General features: G+C 54.4%; 11 protein-coding genes across 11 annotated transcripts; 6 read left to right on the top strand and 5 right to left on the bottom strand.

Annotated features, from left to right (window-relative positions):
- Positions 1-38: 38 nt before the first annotated feature.
- On the bottom strand, positions 39-1919 carry RHO25_012071 (uncharacterized protein; the record flags this gene model as incomplete). The annotated part of the gene is made up of 2 exons (XM_023603476.2): positions 39-1565; positions 1620-1919. The coding sequence occupies 2 exons, from the start codon at positions 1917-1919 to the stop codon at positions 39-41; spliced, it is 1827 nt and encodes a 608-aa protein (XP_023454699.1).
- A 389-nt stretch (positions 1920-2308) lies between these two features.
- Positions 2309-3952, top strand: RHO25_012070 (uncharacterized protein; the record flags this gene model as incomplete). The annotated part of the gene is made up of 2 exons (XM_023603475.2): positions 2309-2691; positions 2797-3952. The coding sequence occupies 2 exons, from the start codon at positions 2309-2311 to the stop codon at positions 3950-3952; spliced, it is 1539 nt and encodes a 512-aa protein (XP_023454698.1).
- Positions 3953-4305: 353 nt separating this feature from the next.
- RHO25_012069 (uncharacterized protein) lies at positions 4306-5477 on the top strand (the record flags this gene model as incomplete). The annotated part of the gene is made up of 3 exons (XM_023603474.2): positions 4306-4424; positions 4478-4608; positions 4861-5477. The coding sequence occupies 3 exons, from the start codon at positions 4306-4308 to the stop codon at positions 5475-5477; spliced, it is 867 nt and encodes a 288-aa protein (XP_023454701.1).
- A 247-nt stretch (positions 5478-5724) lies between these two features.
- On the bottom strand, positions 5725-7598 carry GND1 (phosphogluconate dehydrogenase (decarboxylating) gnd1; the record flags this gene model as incomplete). Its single annotated transcript, XM_023603473.2, has 4 exons — positions 5725-6165; positions 6219-6647; positions 6700-7291; positions 7576-7598. 4 exons carry the CDS (start codon positions 7596-7598, stop codon positions 5725-5727), a joined length of 1485 nt encoding a protein of 494 aa, XP_023454700.2.
- Positions 7599-10385: 2787 nt separating this feature from the next.
- RHO25_012067 (uncharacterized protein) lies at positions 10386-11359 on the top strand (the record flags this gene model as incomplete). The annotated part of the gene is made up of 2 exons (XM_023603472.2): positions 10386-10940; positions 11012-11359. The coding sequence occupies 2 exons, from the start codon at positions 10386-10388 to the stop codon at positions 11357-11359; spliced, it is 903 nt and encodes a 300-aa protein (XP_023454348.1).
- Positions 11360-12069: 710 nt separating this feature from the next.
- Positions 12070-13495, bottom strand: ETH1 (S-adenosylmethionine synthase; the record flags this gene model as incomplete). Its single annotated transcript, XM_023603471.2, has 3 exons — positions 12070-12528; positions 12590-13277; positions 13461-13495. The coding sequence occupies 3 exons, from the start codon at positions 13493-13495 to the stop codon at positions 12070-12072; spliced, it is 1182 nt and encodes a 393-aa protein (XP_023454349.1).
- Positions 13496-14617: 1122 nt separating this feature from the next.
- Positions 14618-16322, top strand: CBS2 (Cytochrome B translational activator protein cbs2; the record flags this gene model as incomplete). The annotated part of the gene is made up of 2 exons (XM_023603470.2): positions 14618-14749; positions 14889-16322. 2 exons carry the CDS (start codon positions 14618-14620, stop codon positions 16320-16322), a joined length of 1566 nt encoding a protein of 521 aa, XP_023454309.1.
- A 321-nt stretch (positions 16323-16643) lies between these two features.
- On the top strand, positions 16644-17584 carry RHO25_012064 (uncharacterized protein; the record flags this gene model as incomplete). Its single annotated transcript, XM_023603469.2, has 2 exons — positions 16644-16925; positions 16985-17584. 2 exons carry the CDS (start codon positions 16644-16646, stop codon positions 17582-17584), a joined length of 882 nt encoding a protein of 293 aa, XP_023454310.1.
- Positions 17585-18284: 700 nt separating this feature from the next.
- On the top strand, positions 18285-18878 carry RHO25_012063 (uncharacterized protein; the record flags this gene model as incomplete). Its single annotated transcript, XM_023603468.1, has 1 exon — positions 18285-18878. The coding sequence occupies one exon, from the start codon at positions 18285-18287 to the stop codon at positions 18876-18878; it is 594 nt and encodes a 197-aa protein (XP_023454311.1).
- Positions 18879-20368: 1490 nt separating this feature from the next.
- On the bottom strand, positions 20369-21494 carry RHO25_012062 (uncharacterized protein; the record flags this gene model as incomplete). Its single annotated transcript, XM_023603467.2, has 3 exons — positions 20369-20608; positions 20673-20721; positions 20785-21494. 3 exons carry the CDS (start codon positions 21492-21494, stop codon positions 20369-20371), a joined length of 999 nt encoding a protein of 332 aa, XP_023454313.1.
- An 825-nt stretch (positions 21495-22319) lies between these two features.
- On the bottom strand, positions 22320-23795 carry RHO25_012061 (uncharacterized protein; the record flags this gene model as incomplete). The annotated part of the gene is made up of 1 exon (XM_023603465.2): positions 22320-23795. One exon carries the CDS (start codon positions 23793-23795, stop codon positions 22320-22322), a length of 1476 nt encoding a protein of 491 aa, XP_023454307.1.
- Positions 23796-25308: the final 1513 nt, after the last annotated feature.

Genomic DNA, 25308 nt, shown 5'->3' with positions numbered 1-25308 from the left:
TATGGGAAGAAGAAGATGGGCTCGATTGGCACGAACTACTACCTAATCTCCCAAACTCGAATCTTACCCTGCTCGTTGGCCACAGCGAGCACACTGTGTGCGTCTGAACCCTGCACCACGCCGCCATCTGCAAAAGCTACGCCAGTAATTCGTCCGAGCGGTGTCTGGCTCGTTGGCCAGTTTCTGAACACTGTACAGCTGGGTAGATGTACAAGTCTCATTGCATCTCGCTTCCATTTTGATGCCATTGCAAGAATCTGGCCATCAGGCGAAAATGCCAAATGTGATGTCGGCGTGGTAAGGTGATCCAAAGCTCGTGTTGGCTTCGGCGTCGCAGGGATCTCTCGTACACTCTTCGGAGAGTCTCCCAGCCATACTCGTCGGTCGTATACGTTCACGATACCGGAACTGCTGCCAACAGCTATCCAGCGATCAGTTCCAATGAGCCCCTTAGACACCTCATGATGCCCGCCGAGCGCGAGTGTCGTCGTGCCCACAGCACCTTCGTCTTGCCATCGGGCCACAACTCGTTGTTCGGACAGATTCCATTCGCTGACCTCGCCGTTCTTCCCTGCTATGCACAGTCCTCGGCTGTCTCGCCACCATGCGAAATCCGCTATCCCTCCTCGAGCTTCGATTCGCACCTGCGTCACCCATTGCAGTGTTGTAGCATCCAGTAGATTAATGATACCACCACCTTTCTTCGTTGAGCCCTGAAGTGCCATATACCGCCCATCTGGAGACAGCTTAAAATGCTCCATGCTCTTTTGCTCATGCTGCTGGCCGTAGACTCGCGTGATCTTCTCAACTTGACCAGTGTTGAGGTTCCAGACATGGAAGTACTTTCGGCGTGCGGAGAGGAATATGCGAGAGTCGTGAGGATGGAAAGCGGTTGTGGTAAGCTGAGACCCTCGAACGTGCAGGCTGGTGAGAAGTGGGTTCGGCGATGGCGCGGGCGGCGAGTTCGCAAGATGATGGAGGTAGAGTGTTGAGGACGGGCCAGAGGAGAGTAGCAGAGGTAACGTGGGGTGGAAAGACAATGAAGTGATGGCACTAGGCTGCACTCCAGGAATATCCTTCTGTCGCTGTATGTCGATAACTTCGGGTCGGATCTTGCGCTTCTTGCCAGCTCCTGGTCCTGCTTGTCGTACCAAGGACGCGGCGTCCTGTAGCAGTTGGTCCAGAGGTGCAGTGGAGGGTAGATCTCCATCAATGTCCATGTCGTTCTCAGAGACATCCTCGTCTGACCCAACATAGTCTGAGGTGCGTCGCTTCTTCTTCGCTGGCCTCTGCAGTGCAGTCTGTGCCCACTGTGGTGTTGGATTCAGCAATTCAAACTGCTTTCTCAATCTTCTGCTGTATTCTTTGCCAGTGACCACATCTTCAGCCTCAGTGTTCCTCAGCTTCCGCAGTCGTGGCACCGATGCCAGTGAGACCAAAGTCCGTTCATCGTCACTGTCGTCCCACGCTGCAGGCTGTATCGAATGTAATGTCTCGTCGCGGTCGCTGTGTTCATCCTGTGCAGGAGCCCGTAACGAATCATCGCCTGTATCGGTGAAGAAGAGCTGGTGCAAGGTGAGTCAACCAGCTTCATACGTCCACAGATATGTCTGACCTACTTGAGCATCGTCCAGACCTTCGAGTCCCGTTGTCGCATCGTAATCGGCAATGTTTTCGTCCTCAGCCTCTGGATCAAAGTCTCGTAGTCCATCCCGAAAGGCGGTGCTGTCGCCGAAGACCAATCGCTCGAGCTCTTCTTCCGTCTCATCTTTCTCAGGCTCGCCATCCACCACGATCTCGGCCTCAGATTCGTCGCTCATTTCCACATCTTCGCTCTCGTCATAGTCCTGCGCTGGCGGCGTCGGCTGCTGAATAACATCGTGCGAATTGACTGCTTTGGCCTGCTTTGACTTCGCCATTGTATTAGCTGCAGTCGCCGTACTCAATGCAGCGCACGCGCGGAACAATTCTTTGATGCTTCCCAGAAACTTTCTAAGTGGCTGACTAAGCCGCCGGAACAGGGGTGCCCGTCTGTCAGTGGCGGCCGCAAGCAGCAGCAGCGTCAAACCCACGCGACGTGATCCAAGACATCGACAGAACCGACAACTTTTCGCTGCACTTCCCAATCTCCACCACATTGCAGCGCACACCATCCGCCACCGGTCTTCACCGTCACACACACAGCGCGCATTCACCGCAGACACACACGCAGCAACCAGCGGGCGCGCGCTTTTAAAAACACGGCCTTCGAGGCTCCGCCCTCATTCTTCTCCCGCCGGTCAACACAACACCCACCACCACCCCTATCATGGCCTCCGCAGTGGTCGATGCTGGCAGCGACCATGCCCAGCAGCTCCAAAATGCGATCCAGCCGAAGCTCATGGAGAATGGCTGGGTCACCGATGAGAACGACATGACACTCGCCGAGTACGTGACAATGATGATTGTTAACGGCAGAGACGCGCAAGGCGTGCAAGCAGAGCTGGGCACTGATCTGCTGGCGATTGGCGACGACAACCCCGAAGTCATCGATTTCACGAAGTGGCTCTTTGACCAAGTGCAGACAATCACGCAGCCTCAGCAGCAGCAAGCACAGCAGACCGAGAACAATGGCGCGCATCAGGAACAAGCGCAACAATCAACTTCCGGTGATGCTATGATGGAGGACTCAGCATCACCAGCGGAAGCACCGTATGTCAACTTTTCTCATTTCAACCAGTTCCACGGCAATCGCTACATGCGACAGCCGCGGCCCTGGGGTATACAGCAACCATATCAGCAACTAACCCAATACAGACCCACAGGTCCACGATCGATGCGCAACGGCTCCGGTCCTCAGAGAGGGCGGGGCGGCCGCATGCTTAACCAGCTCAATCGCAACCTCGACCGATCGGAGCTTCCTGATAACCTTCGAAGGATAAAAGGTGCAGCTGGTGTCGGGGCAGGCAGGATCAACTCACATTCCTCACGAGACGCAGCACCCCGAGGACCGAAACACAGTATCGCACGCGGTGTCGGTCGAATGCTGAACGGCGGACGTGGCGGCCCACAAAATGGCATGGGAATGATGGGCGCAGCACCTGGCGTGGACTCGCAACAGCAGATGCAGTTCATGCAAATGATGGAAATGCAGGCGAATATGTTCCAGCAGATGTTGCAAGCCATTCCGAACGGCGGCGCTGGCCCAAATGGCGGTCGAGGAGGCGCTCGCGGGAGAGGTACTCGTGGAGGTGCTCGTGGCGGCAGAGGTGGACAGCAACAAGCACCTACACTACACGCAGTGGATGGCAAGATGCCTGACGGTGCGCTACCCAGCGGGCCTCACGCTGGCGGAGCTGATGGCATGGATCTGGACGGAGACGAAAATGGCGGCGGCAAATTCTCGAGTCCATGCCGATTCGATCTCTCATGCACAAACCCTGGTTGCGGATTTGCGCATCGCGGTCCAAGGACAACGTTGGAGACCGTTCCTACCCTCGACATGACAGCCACGTGCTCCTACGCTGGCAAGTGCACAAACAAGAGTTGCACCGCTCGCCATCCCAGCCCGGCCAGCGCGAAGCCTGGTGCTATCCCGGTGCCATGCAAGTTCTACCCCAACTGCCAAAACGCGCAATGCCCTTTCACACATCCAAATGTGAGGCCATGCAAAAACGGCGGAGACTGCACCACCCCTGGCTGCACTTTTGGACACAGTACGATTGTGTGCCGGTACAACCCATGCCTGAACCAGAACTGCCCGTACAAACACGAAGCTGGCCAGAAGCGAGGAAAATTTGAGGATAAAGTCTGGACGCCCGGCGACAAGGCAGAGAGATTTGCAGACTTCAAGAAGGAAGACGGGCCTGAGGAGCTCATCCTACCAGGTCAGACAAACGGTAACGGTGTGAAGGAAGAATTCGGCGTTAAGCAGGAAGGCGGAGGCGAGATGGAAGCGGACGTCGTCAGCTAGAAGCGTGGCGATAGTGCCCGGCGAAGGTCGTTCTAAGAGTGAAATTCTACGCATGGTGGATTTTGAAAAGGAGTCGATACCAATGAGTGGTGATGCGGAGAGACGAAGGAATGTCTAGATGAATGCTGCGTTGAAAAGAAGCAGCTCTTTGTACATTATTGAGTACTATCGCCGATAGTCTAATGTTGACTGCGCAGTTTTTGGGCGCTGGAGAGGACATGAGTTGATTCGTCTCATGTTTCATTACACAATCACTGGAAGCAATGCTGACAACACACCGGATTGCAGTCAATCAATGCTCGAAAGAAATCTAGCTAGCCTTACAGCTTCCGCGTTGCAGCTCAAGCCGTCATATGACGTATCACGAAGAGACGACACAAAATAAAGAGCTTCGATGTAGTAACATCGGACAGCAAGAACGCATTATCCAAAACAGCAGAATCATGTCTACCCAGGAGACCAACATTGACCTGTGAGTTTCAGCCACAAACACAATCAACACCAGATACTGACATTAAGAAATAGATATACTGCGGGCACGCCCAATGGCCAGAAGATCAGCATCACATTGGAAGAACTTGGGCTAAAGTACAATGTCCACAAGATTGAGATTGCGAAGAATCAACAGAAAGAGGAGTGGTTTTTGAAGATTAATCGTAAGTCTCGTTTGCTAAGAGTACATTCAAAAAGAGCGAAAGAGATGGCGAGCAATGGGCTGTCGATGGATGAGGACATCTCTATGCCCAGTTTCTTGACTGTTGATGACAATGGCAATACCTACCCGAGGGGCATGCTGAACGGCTTCAATCCCGACAACTCTTGCCCCAGCAAGCGATCCAAACCCTCTTCATCCCTCCGCTTCTTCCGCCTCAATAGAAACCAGCTAATCGCTCACTCTCCCCCACCAGCAAACGGCCGCATCCCCGCCCTAATCGACACCACAAACCCCTCCACCCCACAAACCCTCTTCGAAGGCGCCTCAATCCAACTCTACCTAACCTCCACCTACGACCCCTCCCACACCCTCTCCTTTCCCCCAACCTCCCCAGAACACTACCAACTCCTCAACTGGCTAATCTGGATGCAATCCGGCATAGGCCCCATGCAAGGCCAAGCAAACCACTTCTACCGCTACGCCCCCACCAAAATCCCCTACGCTATAACCCGCTACCAAACCGAAACCAAGCGTCTCTATCAAGTTCTCAATGATCGTCTAGCTGAACAAGAAAAGAAAGGAGAGGGGTTGTGGATTGTAGGAGGGAAATATACGATTGCCGATATTTGTTGTTTTAGTTGGGTCAATTGGGCGGAATGGGCGGGGGTGGAGACGAAGAGTTTTGAGGCGTTGCAGAGGTGGTTGGAGACGATTCAGAAGAGGGAGGCGGTGAAGAGGGGGTGTGATGTGCCGGATAAGTTTGAGATGAAGGAGGCGATGAAGACGAAGGAGGGGGCGGAGGACTATGCGAAGCATCATAGTAACTGGGTGATGAAGGGGGTAGAGGAGGATCAGAAGAAGCATGCGTAGAGTCGGTAGGCGGGGAAGAAACACAGCATTTGAGTCGTCGAACATTTCGCTTTCATTGTAATTGGCCTCATTCTATCCATGATGATTTATACTTTTCTGTCGACCCAACCACTTGTTTCATACAAGACGCCGCTTCTGGCTAAATGTCCTGACAGTCGGAGGGAAGCGGCGCCAAACAGGGTGGCCGCATGGGAAAAGTTGGTTTCGCTGGCATTCATAGCAACACACGCGCTGGTCATGAAGATATCTAAGCATTGTACGTCGACGCGGAAACGTTACCTCCGCGGCCGGTCCAGTTCACGTGGATATCCTTGCCCTCTGGGTACTTCTCGCTGGCGTGCTCTGGCTTGATGCGGAAAGTGTGAGCACCGAAGTAGTCACGCTGGGCCTGGAGGAGGTTGGCTGGGAGGTCCTTTGTCCTGAAGCCATCGAAGAAGGAAAGAGCGGTGGAGAATGCTGGAGTTGGAATACCCCAGAGAGCGCCCTTGGAGACGACGTCTCTCCAGCCTTCTTGTGCGTTGTGAATAGCCTTGTTGAAGAAGTCGTCAAAGAGCAAGTTCTCGAGGTCTGGGTTCGAGCGGTATGCCTTGGTAATGTCCTTCAAGAAGACGGAGCGGATAATGCAGCCACCGCGCCACATGAGGGCGATCTCTGGCTTCTGGAGCTTCCAGCCGTATTCCTTGGCAGCCTGTAATACTGGGTCAGTTGAGATTCAGCTACTAACAGCAGGCTCGGACTTACGCTCTGCATGAGCATGAAGCCCTGTGCGTATGAAATGATCTTCGAGGCGTAAAGAGCTTGCTCGAGGTTCTTCAGGAATTGTGCCCGGTCACCAGTGAAGTTTGGTGTTGGGCCAGTGAGCTTCTCGCTGGCGCGAGTTCGCTCGCCCTTGAGCGAGGACAAGCATCGCGCGAACACAGCCTCACCAATGAGTGTCACTGGCTGACCCATGTCGAGGGCGTTAATGGCAGTCCACTTGCCAGTTCCCTTCTGTCCAGCAGCATCGAGGATCTTCTCGACAAGTGTTGTTCCATCATCGTCGTTGAAGTAGAGGATATCGCGGGTGATCTCGATGAGGAATGAGTCGAGGACGCCCTTGTTCCATTCTGCGAAGACGTCGGCCATCTCCTTGCCGCTCATGCCAAGACCACGCTTCATGATGTCGTAGGCCTGCATTTTGTCAGCACGTACAATCTCCAATTATGCTTTCCGTCATGCTCACCTCGCAAATCAGCTGCATGTCACCGTACTCGATACCGTTGTGCACCATCTTGACGTAGTGACCAGCACCCTCGTCACCGACCCATTGGCAGCAAGCCTCGCCATCAGACTTGGCAGAGATGCTCTGGAGGACATCCTTGATGTATGGCCAGGCCTCCTCGTTTCCACCAGGCATGATGGAAGGTCCATAACGGGCACCCTCCTCACCACCAGACACACCGGATCCAACGAAGCGAATGCCCTTGGATGCAAGGTACTTGGTTCGGCGGTTGGTGTCTGGGAAGTGGGAGTTACCACCATCGATAATGATGTCGCCCTCCTCAATGCCGCTCTTCAACAGGTTCTCAATGAAGTCGTCGACTGGCTGACCGGCCATGACGAGAAGCATCATGCGGCGTGGCTTCTTCAGCTTGGCCACGAATTCTTCCATGCTGTGTGCTCCCACAATGCTCTTTCCCTTGGCCTCATTGTCGAGGAAGCGATCAACCTTAGCGACGGTGCGGTTGAAAGCGACGACGGTGAAGCCGTGGTCGGCAGCGTTGAGGATCAGGTTCTGGCCCATGACCGCGAGGCCAATGAGACCGAAGTCGCCGCTGTAGAGTCACAGTCAGCCATGTCCGGATGAATTGGTTTGAGCTGCGGGAGATTGGGTATGCGAGCTCCAGAAGTGAAGGCAGCTCGCGCAGTCTGCGAGAGCAATGCGTGCGGAGATTGTGCCATTGGCATGCGAGAGCAGCTGCGGCGGAGTCTGATTACGCATGTTCCTTGCAGTGCTCGCAGAGCCGCAGTGAGCAATGTTCCGGGAGGATAAAATCTTTTGGTGAGGGGCAGGCGGGTGACATCAGGATGGGCGGGCAGGTTTGGAGGGCAGACTCACACAGCTTCCACTTGTCCAGACATGTTCGCAGAGTTGGTGGGGTGTAGATGTTGAGAGATGGAGTCAACTCGCAGTTGCGAAGTGGTAGTTGTAGTAGCGGAAGAAAGCAAGCCAGAAGTTTTGGCTGTTGAGGGTGAGGATGTCATGAGCCCTGCGTGGTGGGGCGCGCCTTTGCTCTTTGCGCTGCACGGGACGTGTCGGAGACGATTAGCAGGCGCTGAGTAACATAAGCTGGAGCAGCGCAGCAAACACCTCCCGCCGGCGGATATGCGAAGGGGAATGGTGATGATCGGTCTATGCACTGTCTGGTGCACGCGTGGGAGAGGGAATCTGCTGCCCTCGCTGCGACTCTGCCCTCGCTACTCTCACCCCTCCGCCGTTGCCGACGACGCCTTCCGCCCGCTGACGACTGACCGACTGACTGCGCTCCTCGGCGGCATTCACGCCAGATACTCGGCTGTATACAAATCACCTCCGATGACCTCAGTCCTGGTGTCAGCGCGACGTCTCTGACGATTGCGCGCTGTGGCAACCGCTCGCAGCGCCGCCGCCTGGACCACGCGCCTTTCATCACTCTGCTGCGCTGCTTCGTCTGAGGTATTTTCCGCGGAATACAGCGATTGCTAAGTCCCAACGTCCCCTCCAAACACCGGACTCCGACGCCATCACTGTCCTGCTCGCGCAGCCCACGCGCAATTGCCGATGGTCCAAGTGCGTGCCCCCTCTCGGCCGTCTATCTCCGTGCCAAACACGCATTCATCAGCAGAAGATAGTGCTTGCGCTGCGTGCCCATATAGTGACTGGAGAAGTGGGCATCCAAGCAATCTCCCGACAAATATAGCGATGCGCTGCACGTTTCCCGTTGGGATCGCGACTGCCTTAGTCCATGACCCCCAAACTTGGGCGTTGCGGGAAGCACAGTCTGCCAAGCGATATGTCATCTTGGGGCTTTGCTCGGAGCTAACTTGGAAACAGACATTGACCTTACGCCTTTCAGACAGTATGCTGCCTGCTTAGTCAATGACGTTGGCTCTAAGGTACGACATCGGGCTCATTCAGATCTTGACAGAAGCATTCAGTTTTATTACTGCACTGTCTTCGCGAAGTTGGGTTTGACATTGGCAGCATGAGACCCAATCGGCTTCCAACGCAAACTTGGATCCTTCCGCAGCATGGATACCGACGCCTATGGCATGTAGACCGGCATACCGCATCAACGGCATGCTCGGACCGCGTCGAGGCGTGTCTACGCATGAGCTGCGAGCAAACCGGCCATGATACGAGAAGCAGGCTTGCCACAGCAGAATCCGGAGTTTCATGCAGACTCTGAGCCCTCTCTGACAAGCGACACTGATTCAATCTCCGCCATTCTGCTGGCCCTCATACTCGGCGACATGCTTGTAGCCATTTTCGCACATTTCATCAAGCTGCTTGCGGTCTGCGAAGACAACCAGAGCACTCTCTCCCCACCAGCAGCGAAATTCGGACGACGATAACACTGAAGTGCCCATGCAGTGAATACCAGGCACCCGGACACCTGCAGCTATGCTACAGCATGCCGATCATGAGCAATCGTGATATAGCTTGATTGTGCACTTGACATGTGAATGAGTTATACTGCATCTGTCAGTTGCATATCTCGCTTCTGTCATGGTGCGACGCATTCTGCTGTGTACGTTCTGCACCTCAGTGTAGCGGATTTGTTTGATGTTTCGAACCTGGAGCCAAGCCCTCGCGATCTTCCATCTGCAGACTTGAAGATGGCTTTCACCAAGACGACTGCGACTCTGCAAGCCCCACAAAAGACTACCGCCTGGCCAGCTACCTTGGTGCCTTGCAGAGACGAATCATTGCTCGTAACGAACTAGTCCGCCTTGTTGGCACGCCCCGTGCGATCAGTCATCTTTGCAGCCCCGCGGATCTCCATATTGCTTGCAGGTTTGATCGGGCTTGCGTTACCTTGTGCAACAGCGCACAAACGATGGCGATGATGTTTCACTGTTGCGGCCGCGGGCGTTTCTGGAAGTTCCAAACGAGGAGCTGCCCCTCCATTGGTATCACACGCTCTCCGAAGACGCTGACTGCTGCCATTCAAGGGCAACAGAAGATTACCCAAATTGCTCAGCCTTACCAAAATTCGCAAGCTCGTTAGGCACGAAAATTGCACAAGGCTTTCCCAATCTACGCCTCACTTGGAGTGATTTGTTCAGATCCTTCGCTTCCACATGGTCGAGCATCGTGCTTGCCGCTGTTGCAGGACGGTGTCGTCTACGACTTCCGTCTGTCCGCTGAGATCCGAGCATAAAATGAAAGCAGACGTCTGCTCATCATGAGAAACGCAAGCAGCCCAGCTACCCCTACTTGCTGCATACCAAAGCTTACTACTGCCTGAGCTACTGCCAAAACAGGGATGGTATCAAACTCAAACCATCACACCTAAATGCAAGCAGGATCGCAACCACTCTCTCGCCTCAGGAAGGATCGTGACCAACCTGGACTTCCTGAAGGACACACGCGGCGCGAACGCACGAGCAACAACTGCGTCGATTATTGAGGGGCACAGCGCCCACGTGTGTCGATAGTGAAGGATCACGCGAAACGCGTCCAAGTTGAGCAAGCCACTTGACTAGACGACACCACTTCATCCTCCAGGGCAGCAACACAGACTTCACTTCGTCAACGGTCCCTCCAACATCGCGTTGCAGGCGTGAAACGCAGCAAGCACAACAGACGTCGTGCCGCAAGTCTCTGCCGTCCGTGCGAGAAACCTGATCAGTTAGCATTGCCGATCCTAAGACACACCACACACGATGGAGAAGATCAAAGCCCTTCTACGCAAGTGCAACTGCTTCGCATCACGTCCTGCTGCGGAATGGGAAGACACCGCAATCCCTATCGATCCACGCTCCAAGATTCGATCACCTAGCCCTTCGCCTTCACGCGACTCAGTCAAGCACAACACAAACAAAACAAGCATAGTGGTCGCTCACGGCGCATTCCACACATCATGGCACTATCAAACCTTCAGTGAAGCAGTACAGAAACACACCAAAATCGACAGAATTCTCGTTCCACAGCAATCGAGCTCAGGCCCTTCACCTCCAGATAACTGCTTCGATGCAGACGTTAAGCTTCTCCACAACACAATCGCCACCGAACTCCTCGAAGGCCGAGACGTCTTACTCGTCTGCCACAGCTACGGCGCAATTCCAGGCTGCGAAGCTCTCGCAGACTTACCTCTCGCCAGACCCGGCACGACAGGAAAACTGCTCGGGATAGTCTTCGTATCCGCCTTCGTAACCGAAGCGGGTCAAAGCCTGGTAACATCAAAAATGGGCGGAAGAGCATCATGGGTGAAAATCGATGTAAGAATTTCCACCACCCACCTCCATCAAGCCCGAATCCCCAGCTAACATCTTCCTTTCTCCCTTCCCAGGGCCCCCTCAGCCACGTCCTAAACCCAATCCCAACCCTCTACAACACCTGTCCACCAACTCTAACCCCCTCCCTCGTCTCCCACATCGTCCCTCAAGCCTCCTCATCATTCATGACACCCACCAAACACGACCTTTGGAAATCGTTTCCATGCACATATATCCGCTGCCTTAAAGACCAAGCCATGGTTCCAACAGAACAAGATTTCTACATCGATCGATTGAAGCGTTTTCGACCAGATACAAAAGTCAGAAAAATCGAAGCTGATCATGTACCTTTTGCAAGCGTGCCGGATGAATTGGCGAGGATGATGGAGGAAGTTGTGGAGGAGTTGAGGGATGGAAAGTAGGTGCTCGGGATGAGGATTTGTGTAATTGGAGGAATTGATTTGTGGCGTTCTTGCGCGTGCTTTTGCTGTGCTGTACTGTACTGCGATGGGAGGACATGGAAATGAGTATGAATAGCGATGGGCATGATTTTGAGCATTTGCGAGCGCGGAGATTCTGCTGTTTTTTGTGTTAAGACGTTTTCCGGCAAAATCGACAGGAGTCGTATGCATTGTATCAATAGTTTGCGAGTACGTATCGGGCAATATTTTGGGTTCTTCAGAGTTCGACACTAAACACAGTCAGCAACATACCTCACGCGTGGAATGCAAGATCTTGGGAGAAAAGAAAAGGAAGATCCAAATGCATGGCTTTGCAAAATTGCAATCCATTTCGTTCCTATCGAGCGCGTTGTTGATAGTGTCGCGCTCCTCGAGATGTAGTTGAAGTCATCTCCTGAACGCCTACGCTAATCTCAGATGCCATCTGCCTGCCCGTCGGTCTATGTTGAATGTCAAAACGTCCATCGCCTGAGCAGGGCTTGTGGGTATCATCGCTCTCCGTGAAACTTTTTGCTCTATTGTAACACATAAATCCCGCCATATGTTTTCCGCCAAAAACGCCGTCTCTGTCCGAGCTTCGAGTTGTTATTCTCGGGCCTGAATGTTATGCAAGCTGCGCCACAAGGGTGCATGCTCTGTGTTCAGGTCGCAAATTCTGCTGCTGCTGCTGCTTAGAACTTGAGAGCCTTTGGCTTCTCCCAAGAGAAGTTCTGGTTGGTGAAGTGACCGTTCTTAGCCGTCTCGCGGTAGATTGGCTTAGCGAGGTCGAGCTCCTGGACAATAACACCAGGACGCATGTCGAAGTTGTTCCTAACAATCGCGACAAGCTCGTCCGAGGTCTTGGTAGAGGTACCGTAGGTCTCGACGAAGATGGAGAGAGGCTCGGCGACACCAATGGCATACGAGAACTGGACGAGGGCACGGCGAGCGAGGCCGGCCTTGACAATGGACTTGGCGACCCATCGGGCGAGGTAGGCAGCGGATCGGTCGACCTTGCTGTAGTCCTTGCCAGAGAACGCACCACCTCCGTGGGCACCCCAGCCACCGTAGGTGTCGACAATGATCTTACGACCGGTGAGACCGGCGTCACCCTGTGGGCCACCGATGATGAAGAGTCCGGAAGGTTGAATCTAGAATAGATTAGCTTTCGCTTCCAAATTATGCAGCTGACGCCATAAATCCAATACTTACGTGGTAGACGGTCTTGTCGTCCAAAAGGTTTGATGGGATAGCGACCTTGATAACCTTCTCGAGGATCTCCTTGCGGAGCTCCTCAGTGCTGATGGTCTCGGCATGCTGAGCAGAGACGACGACGGTGTCGACACGCTTTGGAACGACAGCTCCGTTGTCGTGCTCGTACTCAACAGTGACTTGAGTCTTGGTGTCAGGCCTGAGCCATGGCAGCTCGCCGCTCTTGCGGGCCTCCTCCATGCGGGAGTTGAGCTTGTGTGCGAGGAGAATGGTCAATGGCAGCAGCTCAGGTGTCTCGTCGGTGGCATAACCGAACATGATACCCTGGTCACCAGCACCGAGCTTCTCGAGGACCTCCTCGTAGTGGAGACCTTGTGCGATATCGGGACTCTGCTCTTCGATGGCAACGAGCACGTTGCAAGTCTTGTAGTCGAAGCCCTTGGCGGAGTCATCGTAGCCAATGTCCTTTATGGCCTCGCGGATGACCTTTTGGTAGTCGAGGCGGGTCTTGGTGGTGATCTCGCCAAAGACCATGACCATACCGGTCTTGGTGGCAGTCTCGCAAGCTACCTTGGACGCGGGGTCCTCGGCCAAGCAGGCATCGAGCACGGCATCGGAGACTTGATCAGCGATCTTGTCTGGGTGACCACGGCCGACGGACTCGGATGTGAAGAGGAAGGTGCCCTTTCTGAGAACTTGTCAGCGCGGTTCGGAGCAATTGGCAGCATCCTGCCCAGTTTGTCCTGGTGAGCTCTGCGAAGCCACTCCGGCAGCGCCGCTCTTGCGAGTGGGTGCTGCTATGTGGTTGCAGGTCGAGGAGCAGCAGATATGCTGAGCAGGACTGAGCAGAATTTCTCTTGCGGGGACTTACGGGCCAGCGTGAGGCGCGGTTCCGTTGGTTGCCATTTCGACGACTGTGTATTGAGTGTTTGAGAGGATGTAGGAATGTCAAGAGCAGACCAATGTCGAGGAAGAGAGGTTGGAGGGGAGGGCGAGGTGGAAGCAACAAATTGTCTTTGCAGCTGGCCTAATTGCCGTTCCTAGCGGGGATGCGTGGGGCAAGGGTTGAGTGAGGCACTTCCTGAAGTCGTGTTTCGCGCAATGCAGCTGGATGTCGAGAACAATATGACCACGCGCGCACAAAGATGTCGGCCCACGGACGGCGCACCAAACTCACCGATGGCCTGCACCGAGCCTCGCACTCGCCGCGTCGACGCTGTGCGATGTGACTTGCGCCTCCTGCACTGGGCGGCCGGCGACCGAGCGGCCTCCTTCGCGGCCTCCTCCAAATTTCCACCACTTCTTTGGCCGTCGCTGGCGTGCTTGGGTGAAATGGTGTCATTCTCCAGCCTGCTCTCAACGAGAAGCTGCCCTCTCGGCAATGGCTGCGAGACCCTCTGCCCGCCAAACACGTGCGGTCGCGGACTCTGCTCTGTCGGCGAACAACCAGCAATGGCTGTTCCTGCAGGTGATACGGCTAGTTACCCCGTTCTGCTGGTGAGACATGCACACTGCGAAAGTGCCCGACATCGCGGACAGATATTTCATCGTAGGCCGGAACATTCTGCCAGCAGCCTCGCCTGGATACATTGAAGAACGCACACAGCCCATGCATCTCTCTAGAACGCTCCAATTTGTCTTTATACACCGAGCTGAGCGGGAATGCATTGGACGGCTGTCACGGAGGAAGATAGACACTCGTTGCAAGCCTATCGGGGTTTCACATGCTGTTTTGGGCCATAGCACGCCCGACTCATCTTTGCAATCGAGAAATCCTCTACGAGGCAAATCAATCCCCAAGACATCTCCAACAGTGCCTCTTGGAGCTGCAGCGAGGCCAACACTTTTACCCAATCGTTCGTCACAAGTGAAATCTTGTATCCTTCATGTGTGGTGAGCCGCCTGTACCCTTGTTATAGCTCCCCGCAATAGCCGCTTTCTTGAATGTGAAAGAGCTCGACTTCGCCTGCATACCACACATCGATCGCGTCTGGTTTATGCAGCTTCCCTAGGTCACGTATCTCCGCCATGGCCTCCATTCGGACATCTGCCAGGTCCTCTGGAAGTATACTATGCCGCGCATGCAAGCGTCCTGCAGCGACCCAGTCATTCGCAAATGCGCCAGCGTGGCGGGCATTGTCCACAGAGGGACAGCAAAAGGTATGCAACATGCCGAATCATCCTCACCTGCTGGGTCAGAGTCTAGAGGCAGATCCGAGTGGGAGATGCCCGGCCATTCCTTCTCTCGCAGGCATACAGCGCCCTGCCAATCATCAAACGTGACTAATAAATCGTATAGCTGCTGTCCGCAAACCTCGAGGAGGCCGATTCGACGGTGTTTGAGATTATTCGCAAGGAAAAGAGGCGGCAGAAACACTTCATCAACCTGATCCCCTCAGAGAACTTCACGAGCCAGGCTGTGTTGGATGCGCTAGGAAGTGTGATGCAAAATAAGTACTCGGAAGGATACCCGGGAGCACGATACTATGGTGGAAATGAGTTCATCGACGAGGCGGAAATCCTGTGCCAGAACCGAGCTCTGCAAACATTCCGCTTGGAGAACGACAAATGGGGTGTGAATGTACAGCCTCTTTCTGGCTCGCCTGCCAACCTCTACGCCTATTCAGCGCTCCTCAATACCCACGATCGTATCATGGGCCTCGACCTTCCACACGGCGGCCACCTTTCTCACGGCTACCAAATACCTAACAAGAAGATCTCGATGATCTCCAAATACTTTGAGACCTTCCCCTACCGACTCGACGAGAGCACCGGCTTGATCGATTATGACAAGCTTGAAGAGCAGGCATTGCTGTACCGACCGAAGATCATCATTGCAGGAACGAGCGCGTATAGCAGATTGATCGACTACGACAGATTCAGAAAGATCGCGGACAAGGTGGGCGCATACTTGCTGGCAGACATGGCCCACATTTCAGGACTTGTCGCTGCAGGTGTTGTACCTTCGCCGTTCGATTACGCCGACATTGTTACCACCACCACGCACAAGAGTTTGAGAGGGCCTCGAGGAGCAATGATCTTCTTCCGAAAGGGTGTGCGAAGTGTGGACAAAAAGGGTAAAGAGCTGCTGTACGACCTCGAGAACCCCATCAATGCTTCGGTGTTCCCAGGACATCAAGGTGGACCACACAACCATACTATCACGGCTCTCGCGGTCGCTCTGCATCAAGCACAGCAGCCAGAGTTCAAAGAGTATCAACAGCAGGTGCTTGAGAACGCCCAAGCCCTCGCGAAACGTCTCGGTAGCGACAAGGAATCTGGTGGCCTGGGCTACAACATTGTCTCCGGTGGCACCGACAATCACTTGGTCCTGGTCGACCTGAAGGATAAGGCCATTGACGGAGCACGAGTGGAGCGTATCTTGGAGCTTGTTGGCTGCGCAGCAAATAAGAACACCGTACCTGGCGACAAGAGCGCCCTGAAGCCCGGAGGTCTTCGCATGGGTACTCCAGCGATGACAACTCGTGGATTCCAGGCTGCAGACTTTAAGCGAGTGGCGGATATCGTCCACCGAGCCGTGAACATCACGAAGAGCGTGGACGCCAAGGCGAAGGAAGCTGCGGAGAAGAGCGGGCGTAAGAACCCAGGCAGCGTCAACGCTTTCAAGGAGTACGTGAAAGAGGGCGAGGAGGTCGTCGAGATCTTGGAGCTCAGGCGTGAGGTCGAAGACTGGGTCGGCACATTCTCCTTGCCATGGACAGAATCGTCGTGATCTGTTCGCGTCTCTACCTAGGAATTCACGCCGTGGACGACGAGCATCTGCGAAGATATGCATACGAGCACGAATAATGGTTTCGAGCAAGGATTTCTAGCGAGATGGTTCGTACAGTCTCTTTTAACATTTAGCGAAGTGTCGACTTAACGTGACGGTTATTGTCTGCTCCTTCCTGCCTTCACATTCACCCGCGCTTACCTGCAGAAACTCTAACGGCAACGACCCGCTGCAGCAGTTCTCGCCGTTTGCCTCATAGCCACAACGCGTGCCACACTTCAAGTTATTGGGCACACCGCCACTGGTGAACGGCGAAAAGCCATGTCGACCATGTACTTGACGCCAATTCCACTCACTTCATGGCCAACCAACACCGCGACCGCCAACACAACGATGTCCTTCCCTCACCCAACACCGCAGATTCCGACTAGCACGATGCCCCCACCAGAATTACAAGTGTCGAGCGCTGGGACATCTTCGGGCTCTCAGCCCAGTGTCGACTGGTATTTCGTGGCGGCCTGCATGCTCCTCGTGTACTGTGCGGTCAGCGCGATACTCCTTTATTGCCTGTGCGGCGCCGGAATTCTGGACTGCAGACTGAATGTAGGTCTCAATTATGCCAATCTCGGAGCGAAGATGATGGGAACTGACAGATCTGGTAGCTCGACCCCTCTCCTCATATTCGTCGAAATCGTCTTCGCCGACGCATGGCTCAGAGAGCTTCGCAACCCCAGCCCAGAGAAGCGATGCGGTACTGGACGGATGATGTGGAACGCGCGCAGCTTACACGTGAAAGGCACATTTCTCGCCCGGCCGAAGCTATGCCTACGATACAGCAGAACGAGTCGACGACTTCTGTGGTCACCATGCTCGGACATGGAGATGAGCCAGATGTCCAGGAGCTGCAACGCACGTTGGCTGCGAATGGCCTCCATCTTACTGAGCGACAAGTGCGTAGTCAGCGCCGAGCACTCGAGCGGATCATCAGACATCATTCTCTGTCAGCACCGAACGTTGATCTCAACTCGATGGCCGGCATTCGCGCACTCAGCCCTATAGGCTTTCGTCTCCCCGTGAGGCGCGACATCAGTGGGGACGAGATCTCAGTCGAGTACGCCAGGGAGCTGGAGAGACATCGAGAGTATCGGTACGCTAGGATACGGGCATATGAGCTGCAGCAGAATATGACGCCCGAGCAGCGACGACGGCTACAGCAGACTGCTCAGATCGAAATCAACATGAGGAATATTGGTTTGATTTGAGCTTCCAGGCGCGATGACTTGAGACCGGAAGCTTGGCGGGACACAAATCATGGCTCTGTTCGAGACCGGCATGAGCACAATTGTAGAAAGTGCTTGCTGCCCTGAAGCTCTGTTGTCGTTGGCAAGTCGGTTGTCGAGTTGCGTCGAATGTTCGAAGACCATGGACTGGGAGACATGCTTGCTGGACACAAACCGAGCGCGATGGCTCACACACGCTTCGACATATTCAGATCACACTGAAGGATAAAACGCTGTCACCAGTCAGCCATTGACTTTATGCCCTTCGCAACCTGCTGACAGAATGGTGGACGTGGAAGTGATCAACGAGCAAGGCCGGTCGAGAGAAGCATCGACTTAACGCGGGAGGCGAGAGCTTTGACCATTACGCGAGTGCATTTAGTCTGGAGCTGCAGAAAGTGAAGGTAGTTGCGTCTGAGAATGGTTGCCATGGCGCAGGTGTGCCCGAGACTCAAGCTGACCCTGTTTCTTTCTTCTTATTGCGAGTAATGTTTGCAAGCAGTCATCAATATCGCAGAACACCATCTCAACAATCACTTCGAACGCCACGATTCGCAGCATGGACGAGCAGTAGGACTGGGCGGCGTTGCAAGATGCAGCGCAAGAGATCGCAGGCCAACATGGTCAGCTCCAACTGACTTTGCAACCTCCGCGTCAACATCAACAGAGTCAAGCACAGCCGATGCAAGAACAACATGGACAATTCCAAGCAAATCCGATGCAAGGCCACTACCGCGGCATCGCTAGTCAGAACGAACAGACTCCAGCGGAAAGGATCTCGGACCTCGAAAAACAACTCAACGAGTTGAGGACGCAAACCGAATTGCAAGGCAAACGATATTCGTGGCTCACGCAGGAGCAAGGTGCACAGATCGAGAACCTCGAGCAGGTCAAACAAAGCTTGCAGATCAAGTGCGCCGGGCTCGAGCAAAGAGCTATCGGCGTTTCTATACAGCTCTTTGAGCAGCTGGTCAATCAGAACAACATAATCCTACAGGCGGTTCAACGGTCCAACAATGCAGCGCCTGGGCTCGAGCATCGCCTTCAGGAAAGTGAGAAGAACAACGCAAACCTGACGCAACAACTCGATAATTGGGCGGCAATTTTCCAGCAAAACAACACAAGTCTTCTCACACTTTGCGGAGAACATGCCCGGGCCATGGAAAAGTGTCGGAGCGAGAAGTTGGACGACGACGTCAGCCCCGAGTTTCGCATGGACCCCGTGTTACAAGTAGCAGACCACTGGGACCCACTATTCAAGTTGAAAAATGCTTAGGAAGCAATTGTGGACAAACTTGTGCAATGTCATCGGAGGCAGCTTGCGGAAAAGGATGCAGAGATCACGAGGCTTGCGGCGAGATGCAAGGTGCTTGAGAGCGGAGGGGCTGGAGGGAATGAGCTACCGCCGTCTCCCGAAGTCGACTCTGAAGAGATGCTGACGCTCGACTCCGCCTGAACAGTTGAGGAATTGCGGGAGGGAAGTCCGAGGTGTCAGAGTCCTGGAAGCAGAAACGTGAAGGAGCAGATTGAGAGAAATGTTGGACCTGCGACTGCTCATTCTCCAAGCAGAACATTCTTTGGTCGTGAAAGAGATGGTCAGGGGGCATTACTATCTCTGAACAGATAGTCAGTCAGGTCGCTTCTCACTAGCCTAGGCTCAGTCGATACTGCATTCATCAGATCTGTCTGTTTCACGATTCTCCTCGAACGAACGCTGTAAGCGAGGTCAGAATGAAGTTCGATGTGTAGCGAAGGGCTCAATATTGAGGCTGTAGCCAAGCCCGGTGGGTGTTACAGAGGGCTTCTCTTGTTGAAGTCCAGACGCTGATCAAATCGGGATGTGTAGGTTCAGTAGAAGGAATGGCTTGAAACGATCGCGTCTCTTTTGGTCGAAGCCACGTGAAGATCTTCGGACTCTCTGCCGATGACTTTGAGAGTCATGAGCGGTGGGAAAACTGTTTGAATTTGGACGTGGCGTTGGTTCAGTAGTTCTTCGCCAAGCCACCATCGATACGGGAAATATTACTTTCTGCCAAGTTTGTCTTGATTGTCGGACACGGGAAGTGACGCCACAAAATCTTAAACCTCAAGTTGATAGTTACTTCCTTTCTGCACCTATAGGAAACCTCTGCAGGGGGGTGGGGATTTTGGCACTGCCCTTAATGACTTCTAATCACTCTCTATTAGTTTTCCGGAGTTTCCAGCTCAAACGTAGCGATTTCGAAGTTGTTCATCGAAACTGCAAGTCGCCAAGTTCACGTAACGCGGACGCTAAATGTGTCCGACAATCAAGAGACACTTTCTGCCACGCAGACGCCATGTGCTTTTTGAGCGATGATGCCATCTCACGTTGTTCCGATCTGGTTTCGGGCGACTATCTTTTACTCTTCTTTGGGAAAGTGTAGCTTCTTCCTTTGCGGTAAGGCCTTCCACGCCGGGCAGCCACTTTGACATCAGTGGCGCGCCGAAGGCGTTCGTGCAAGAGATGCACATTCGGAAGTATGATAGATGGATTATTCTACCGTCTTTGCCGGTCAAAGCGATTGCATCGCCAAGTTGATGATCGTGTTGTCGAAGCGAAGGATGATGTCCTCGCCTACACAAAAAGCCTCATACGATGGCTTGCAGCGATAGTTGATACCAAGCCGGGGAAACTCGTACTTCCATCGCTTCAGCCTGCTGTCGTATTTGTTCACAGTTGTTGGTAGCGAAGAGGGAACTATAGTTCTAGGGTCTGGCGAGGCGTTTCGAGGGTACGGTAGCGGTTCAGCCTTCCTCAAGAACCTCTTCTCGCTTCGCAGTGGCTTTGCGGCGTAAGGCCACGAAGTAGGCTTCTTTGCTCTCTTTGCGAGTGGAGTCGGGTTTGATACGGTGGACCTTTTCGAAGAGCTTTTTGAGGCGGAGTTCCATGGCTTGGTCTTCGGATCCGGTGTAGAATTTGCAGATGAAGTTTCCGCCTGTTGCGAGGGTGTCCAAGCAGAATGTTAGGGCTGCCATGCAGAGATCCTGTTAGATGGTCAAGTTAGTTATTGATGAAGGCTCGATGAAGGTCTGAAGGCTTTGTGCTTACCATACTACCGCCATGATCTCGAGCTGCGATTCCGCTGGTGTTCATGAGCCTGAGATACGGATTAGACACGCTCCGAATCCATGAAGAGGACACCAAAGGCCAGGGTTCTGACATGTCACTCAACACCACATTGACCACTCGTCCCTCTGTGAGATCCAATTCCTTCTGGCTCATATCATCTTTCGGTATTTGTTTCAACTTCTTCTCTTCCAGAGCCGCATGTCTCTCCAGCTCCACGAGCCCGCGATTCCCTTCTTGTAGATCCTCCTCTGTGACCTCATCTTCAACAATCGTCCTGCTCCTGACCCGGCCTCGATTGGGATCGCTGACGAATTTGCGGACTTCTTCGCGAATCTCAGCGCTGAGGAAGTTGCCTTGTAGAGCGTTTGCGCCTCGAGGAGGTTGTGCGGGTATGATGTCTATTCCGACGACTCTTCCCCCTGGACTGGTTCTGTTGACGGCGACCTGACTCCAACTGCCTGGCGCAAAGCCCAGGTCAACGACCGTATCTCCTTTGCGGAAGATCCTGTACTTCTCATTGATCTCCAGGAGTTTGAATGCTGCGCGAGACTTCAGGCCTGCGACTTTGGCTTCTCGTGCGTATGCATCTCTTCCCTGACGGCTTTTCCATCGCGTCGACGAGGAGCTTGATGCAGGGCGGTGGTGCACAAGTGGTATTCGTCCTTGTTGCTCAGCGTTGATGCCACCACAGGCAGGCCGTTGTCCTGCAGTCGTTGTCCATCTCAGCAGGCCGGTTCTGCCGCATCTTGTTGCTCCCTTCCAGACGCTTGCATACAGTCCTGCGACTGTCCGCACAAGCATCACCAACCGACCTCTGGCCAACAGCGGGGTTCCTCTCACGCAAAAGTGTCAACGCAAGCTCGATTCGTTGGTTCGCATTCTCGCCGAGGCACGTCTGGGATCCAGGTCCGCGCCAAGCGATATTGGGGAGAGCGGATCTAAAACACCGCCAATAGGCAGCGGAGTTACATCTGTATATGCGCAACGGGCGGAAGCCACAGCGGAGGCAGTGACATCCGTCGACGATCGCACTTCCTTCTCCTCCTGCGACTTCACATCGTCGTCACGTCGTCGCAATCTGCTCATCTGGACGTAACTTTGGAACCCATGTGCGCAGAGATAAAGACTTCGTGTCATCAAGATTGAATTCAGATTTCTTGTTGCCATCTCATGGCATCTACATAGCCAATCTCTACCGATAAGAACACCAGCAGTCGACAAGTTTCCTCGACCTGCGCCGCCCCGCGACGTCTGCTGACTATCTGAGTAAAGTGATCCCTCGTGCCATAGAAGAAAGCGCTTGAACGCAGCAACGACACGACAATCACGCAAGCCGACTTGGCATCGACCAAAGTGTAGGGGTATCTGACCTGGAACATCCTAAAAGTATGCAGACAAATATGTGCATGCGAAAGGGCAAACCGACTCGAATCTCGAATCCGAAGTCATCCTGACTGCTTCGCCACCTCGTTTATAACCTCAGAATGCAAAAACTATGATGCCGAATATATTTGGAACCTACACTGTAGGTATCGGGATCGCTCGTCACGGACAGGCCGCCAGAATAGAATTGACAAGTCGTCTCTGGACTTGTGCAAGGCCATTTGCGTTTGGGCACGCCCGATGTCAGCTCGACCCTGGTCGCGGTTCTGCTGGATGCGCTTCCCGGAAACGCGACAGATCCGTAGCGGCGACAGAGGGCGCCGCCGAAGGGCCCCTCGAGGGTTCGTCCTTTGCATACGATGCCTGACCCTGTGGCGGCTCGTCCCCGCCGCCTTGACTGCTGCCAATCTCTTCTTGCTGGCCAGAATCTCGTTTTGGTATCGATGGTGGTGGCTCGTCTCGCCGGTTGGAAGAACTTTCGGGCCTACTGTCGGTTTCGCGGCTCCACGACGCGTTACTTCGGGTGCGGGCATGTCCACGACCACCTTGCCGAGATCCGCTCGACGTGTTCGAGAAGGATGGCGACGTATACTGTGGGCCGACTGGGGGTGGAGGGTTGGGTTGGTGTTCGCCTGGGGCTTTTCGCTTTCGTGGTGACTCCTTGTAATCTTCGCGCAGACTGGATCCTGGGTGTGCTGAGCTCGGTTCGTTCTTATTTGCCGGGGTCTGTGGCTGCTGATTCGACTTTGCTTCTTGGGGAGGCACCCAATGGTGAAAATAGATGGATGGCGACGATGTGGCCTGTTCCTGCTGGACCGTCTGGCTTTGTTGCAGAGGATGGGAGGTGACAGAGGGCGCAGGCGGTTGGTGAACGTACATCTCGTTCGTGGTAAGCTTAGGAAGTTGGGTATGGGTTGCTGATCGTGGGACAGACACATGCTGCTGCTGTTGCTGCTGTCTGGCTGGTGCAGGTGCAGGTTGATACGCGGGGAAGGTCGTCTGCAACGGACCTGGTGGTGGTTGTGGTTCATTCGTTGGTTGGCCAGTGAGGACCTGAGGTTGTTGACCTCCTGGATAGTTTGCTGGAGCTGGTGGACCAACCAATCTCCCATCTCTTCGCATGTCTGGCGAAGCCTGTTGCAATTGCTGCTGCGAGACTTGCAGTTGGCCGGCATATTGTTGTAACCAGTCCATGCTGATGTTGAATAGGTTCCCACCTCCTATGCCAGCATAGATCATCGGTACCATGGCAGGCGGCACACCAGCTCGTAATGACTCTCGCAACATTTCCGACTCGATTCTTCGTTGCTCAAGCCGAAGCGTTTCCTGCCTCGTCTTCTCCTCTTCCTGCTTTCGCTTGTCCTCCTCTGCCTTTGCGGCGAGCCAATTGCGCATCTGGTCTTCTTGACCTGCCCATTGCCTTGGAGGTTCCGGTATAGCGCCCAACTGAGAGCTCAGAGCAGTTGATGGTCCAGGTCTGGCTGGCTCGGGTAATGCCATTGCCGCAGGAGGTGGCAGACCTCGATGAGTATGATGAGGCGTCGACATCTTTTCGTCCAGGCCGACGCCAATCCGCGTAAAGCTCACCGGCGAGGGCGAATCTGTAACCCGGGCCTTGGGGGAGAAACGCGACTTAGCAATCGAGAATCTTGTGTTAAAATCATGAGTGTATTTGCTGCCGAACTCGGTCGTAATCGGCTGTGAGAGAGTAAGTGACATGGAGGCGACGGGAGCTCATTCGAGCATTCGATCGAGGCGGTGGCAGCGACACAGATGGTGGGCGAGGAAGTTTCCAAAAGGGTAATTAGAGGCAGAACGAGCACATACCTTTATCCACGTGTATCGCTACCCAGGTGAGCCCAATGTGAGCAGATCGATGGCAGCTTAGCTCAGTCAGACCCTGCTGGCGAGTGTCGATCAACGGCTCGCAAAGTTGATTCGTTCGACCTGTCCAGCGGTTTGCGATAGGTGCATCCGAGCTAGTCTGCAGAGAGAGTGACGCGGAGATTCGAGGGAATGTAAGGCGGCGAGCGGCGATCGAATCAAGTGACTCGCATTCGACAGTCGTAAAGATGGTCAAGAAGAAAGGCGAGACGGCGCGCGGCGGGCTGGCCCCCCAGAGGTGAACACGAGCTGAGAAGAGTACCAGCCGGGTTCGTGCTGCAACTGATTGGGAAAGTCGTCCTTAGGGAAGTGCACGAATAAGTCGCAAGTATGCGAGCCGAGCCAACAACAGCTGACGTCCTGTCAATCGATGTGATCAGCTGAGTCGAGCAGATGGCGCGCGCCCACGCGGGTAGCAGTGAGTGCGGCAATGACGTTTCCAGTAAGAGAGAGGGAAATTCAGTTTGGCGGCACGTACGCCATTCGCAGTTGCAACTCGCATGCCCTGCAGCCAGCCCGAGCCAGAGCCTGTCGGTCCTTTTTGCTGCTTCTGCTGCTGGCAACGATCGATTGTGTGCGCTGGGCGATCCAGAAAGGCTGCGGCAGATATTGCAAAGCGGGCGGTTTGGTGCACATACGCCAGCAGCAACACCCTCACACCAGCCAGATGCGGGCCAGCGTGTACGCCAAACACGGCGAGATGGGACAAGCTTCGCTGCATCAATGTCGCTTTACCACTTCGTGAAACGGCTAGGCGCAATCCTGGTCGTCCCGGTCATCAGCTTCGCACTGCCGCGTCCGTTCTGGGTTGGTCTGCGCGCGTCTCAGCGTGCTGTGCAGCGCCTCCCGCCCGTGCCATCGTTTTCTGTCGGCGTTGCCAGCAAAACGAGGCGCATTTTGCTCACGCTCGCGCAAACTTGCCCGCCAGCCCCGCCGATCAGTGGCCAAGCCATGGCGCGAACCTGGGTTGAGCCGTGTGGCTTGAAGGCTCGAGCATGCTCACCACGAGTCTGCCCTCACCCCCAGTTTCTCATCCTCAGACGCAGCACCACGACCGTTCCGGGAACCTTGCGATGCGAGGAGGGGCCATGCCACTGCTGATTGATGAGACCCGCTCGCTCCTCCGCCAGACGCGCTGCTGATGCTTGGAGCGCGCGAGGTCCACCGCAATGCCGTTTCATGTTGACACAAATGGCAGGAGGCTGCTGCAGCAGTCGGCGACCGGCAAGGCATCTGGTTCTGGCCGGGTTGTGGGCTCGCTGCACGGCACTGGGTGTCGTGATAACCGTTTCGAGTGCTCCAGCCACATCTGGTCAGCAGCAATGAGATTCCGGGTCGCTGTTGGTCG

The sequence above is a fragment of the Cercospora beticola genome, chromosome 8 (genome assembly GCF_033473495.1).
Source record: "Cercospora beticola chromosome 8, complete sequence".
NCBI lineage: Eukaryota > Fungi > Ascomycota > Dothideomycetes > Mycosphaerellales > Mycosphaerellaceae > Cercospora > Cercospora beticola.
The sequence above is the reverse complement of the archived record's forward strand: the minus strand, read 5'-3'. Positions and strand labels throughout refer to the sequence as shown.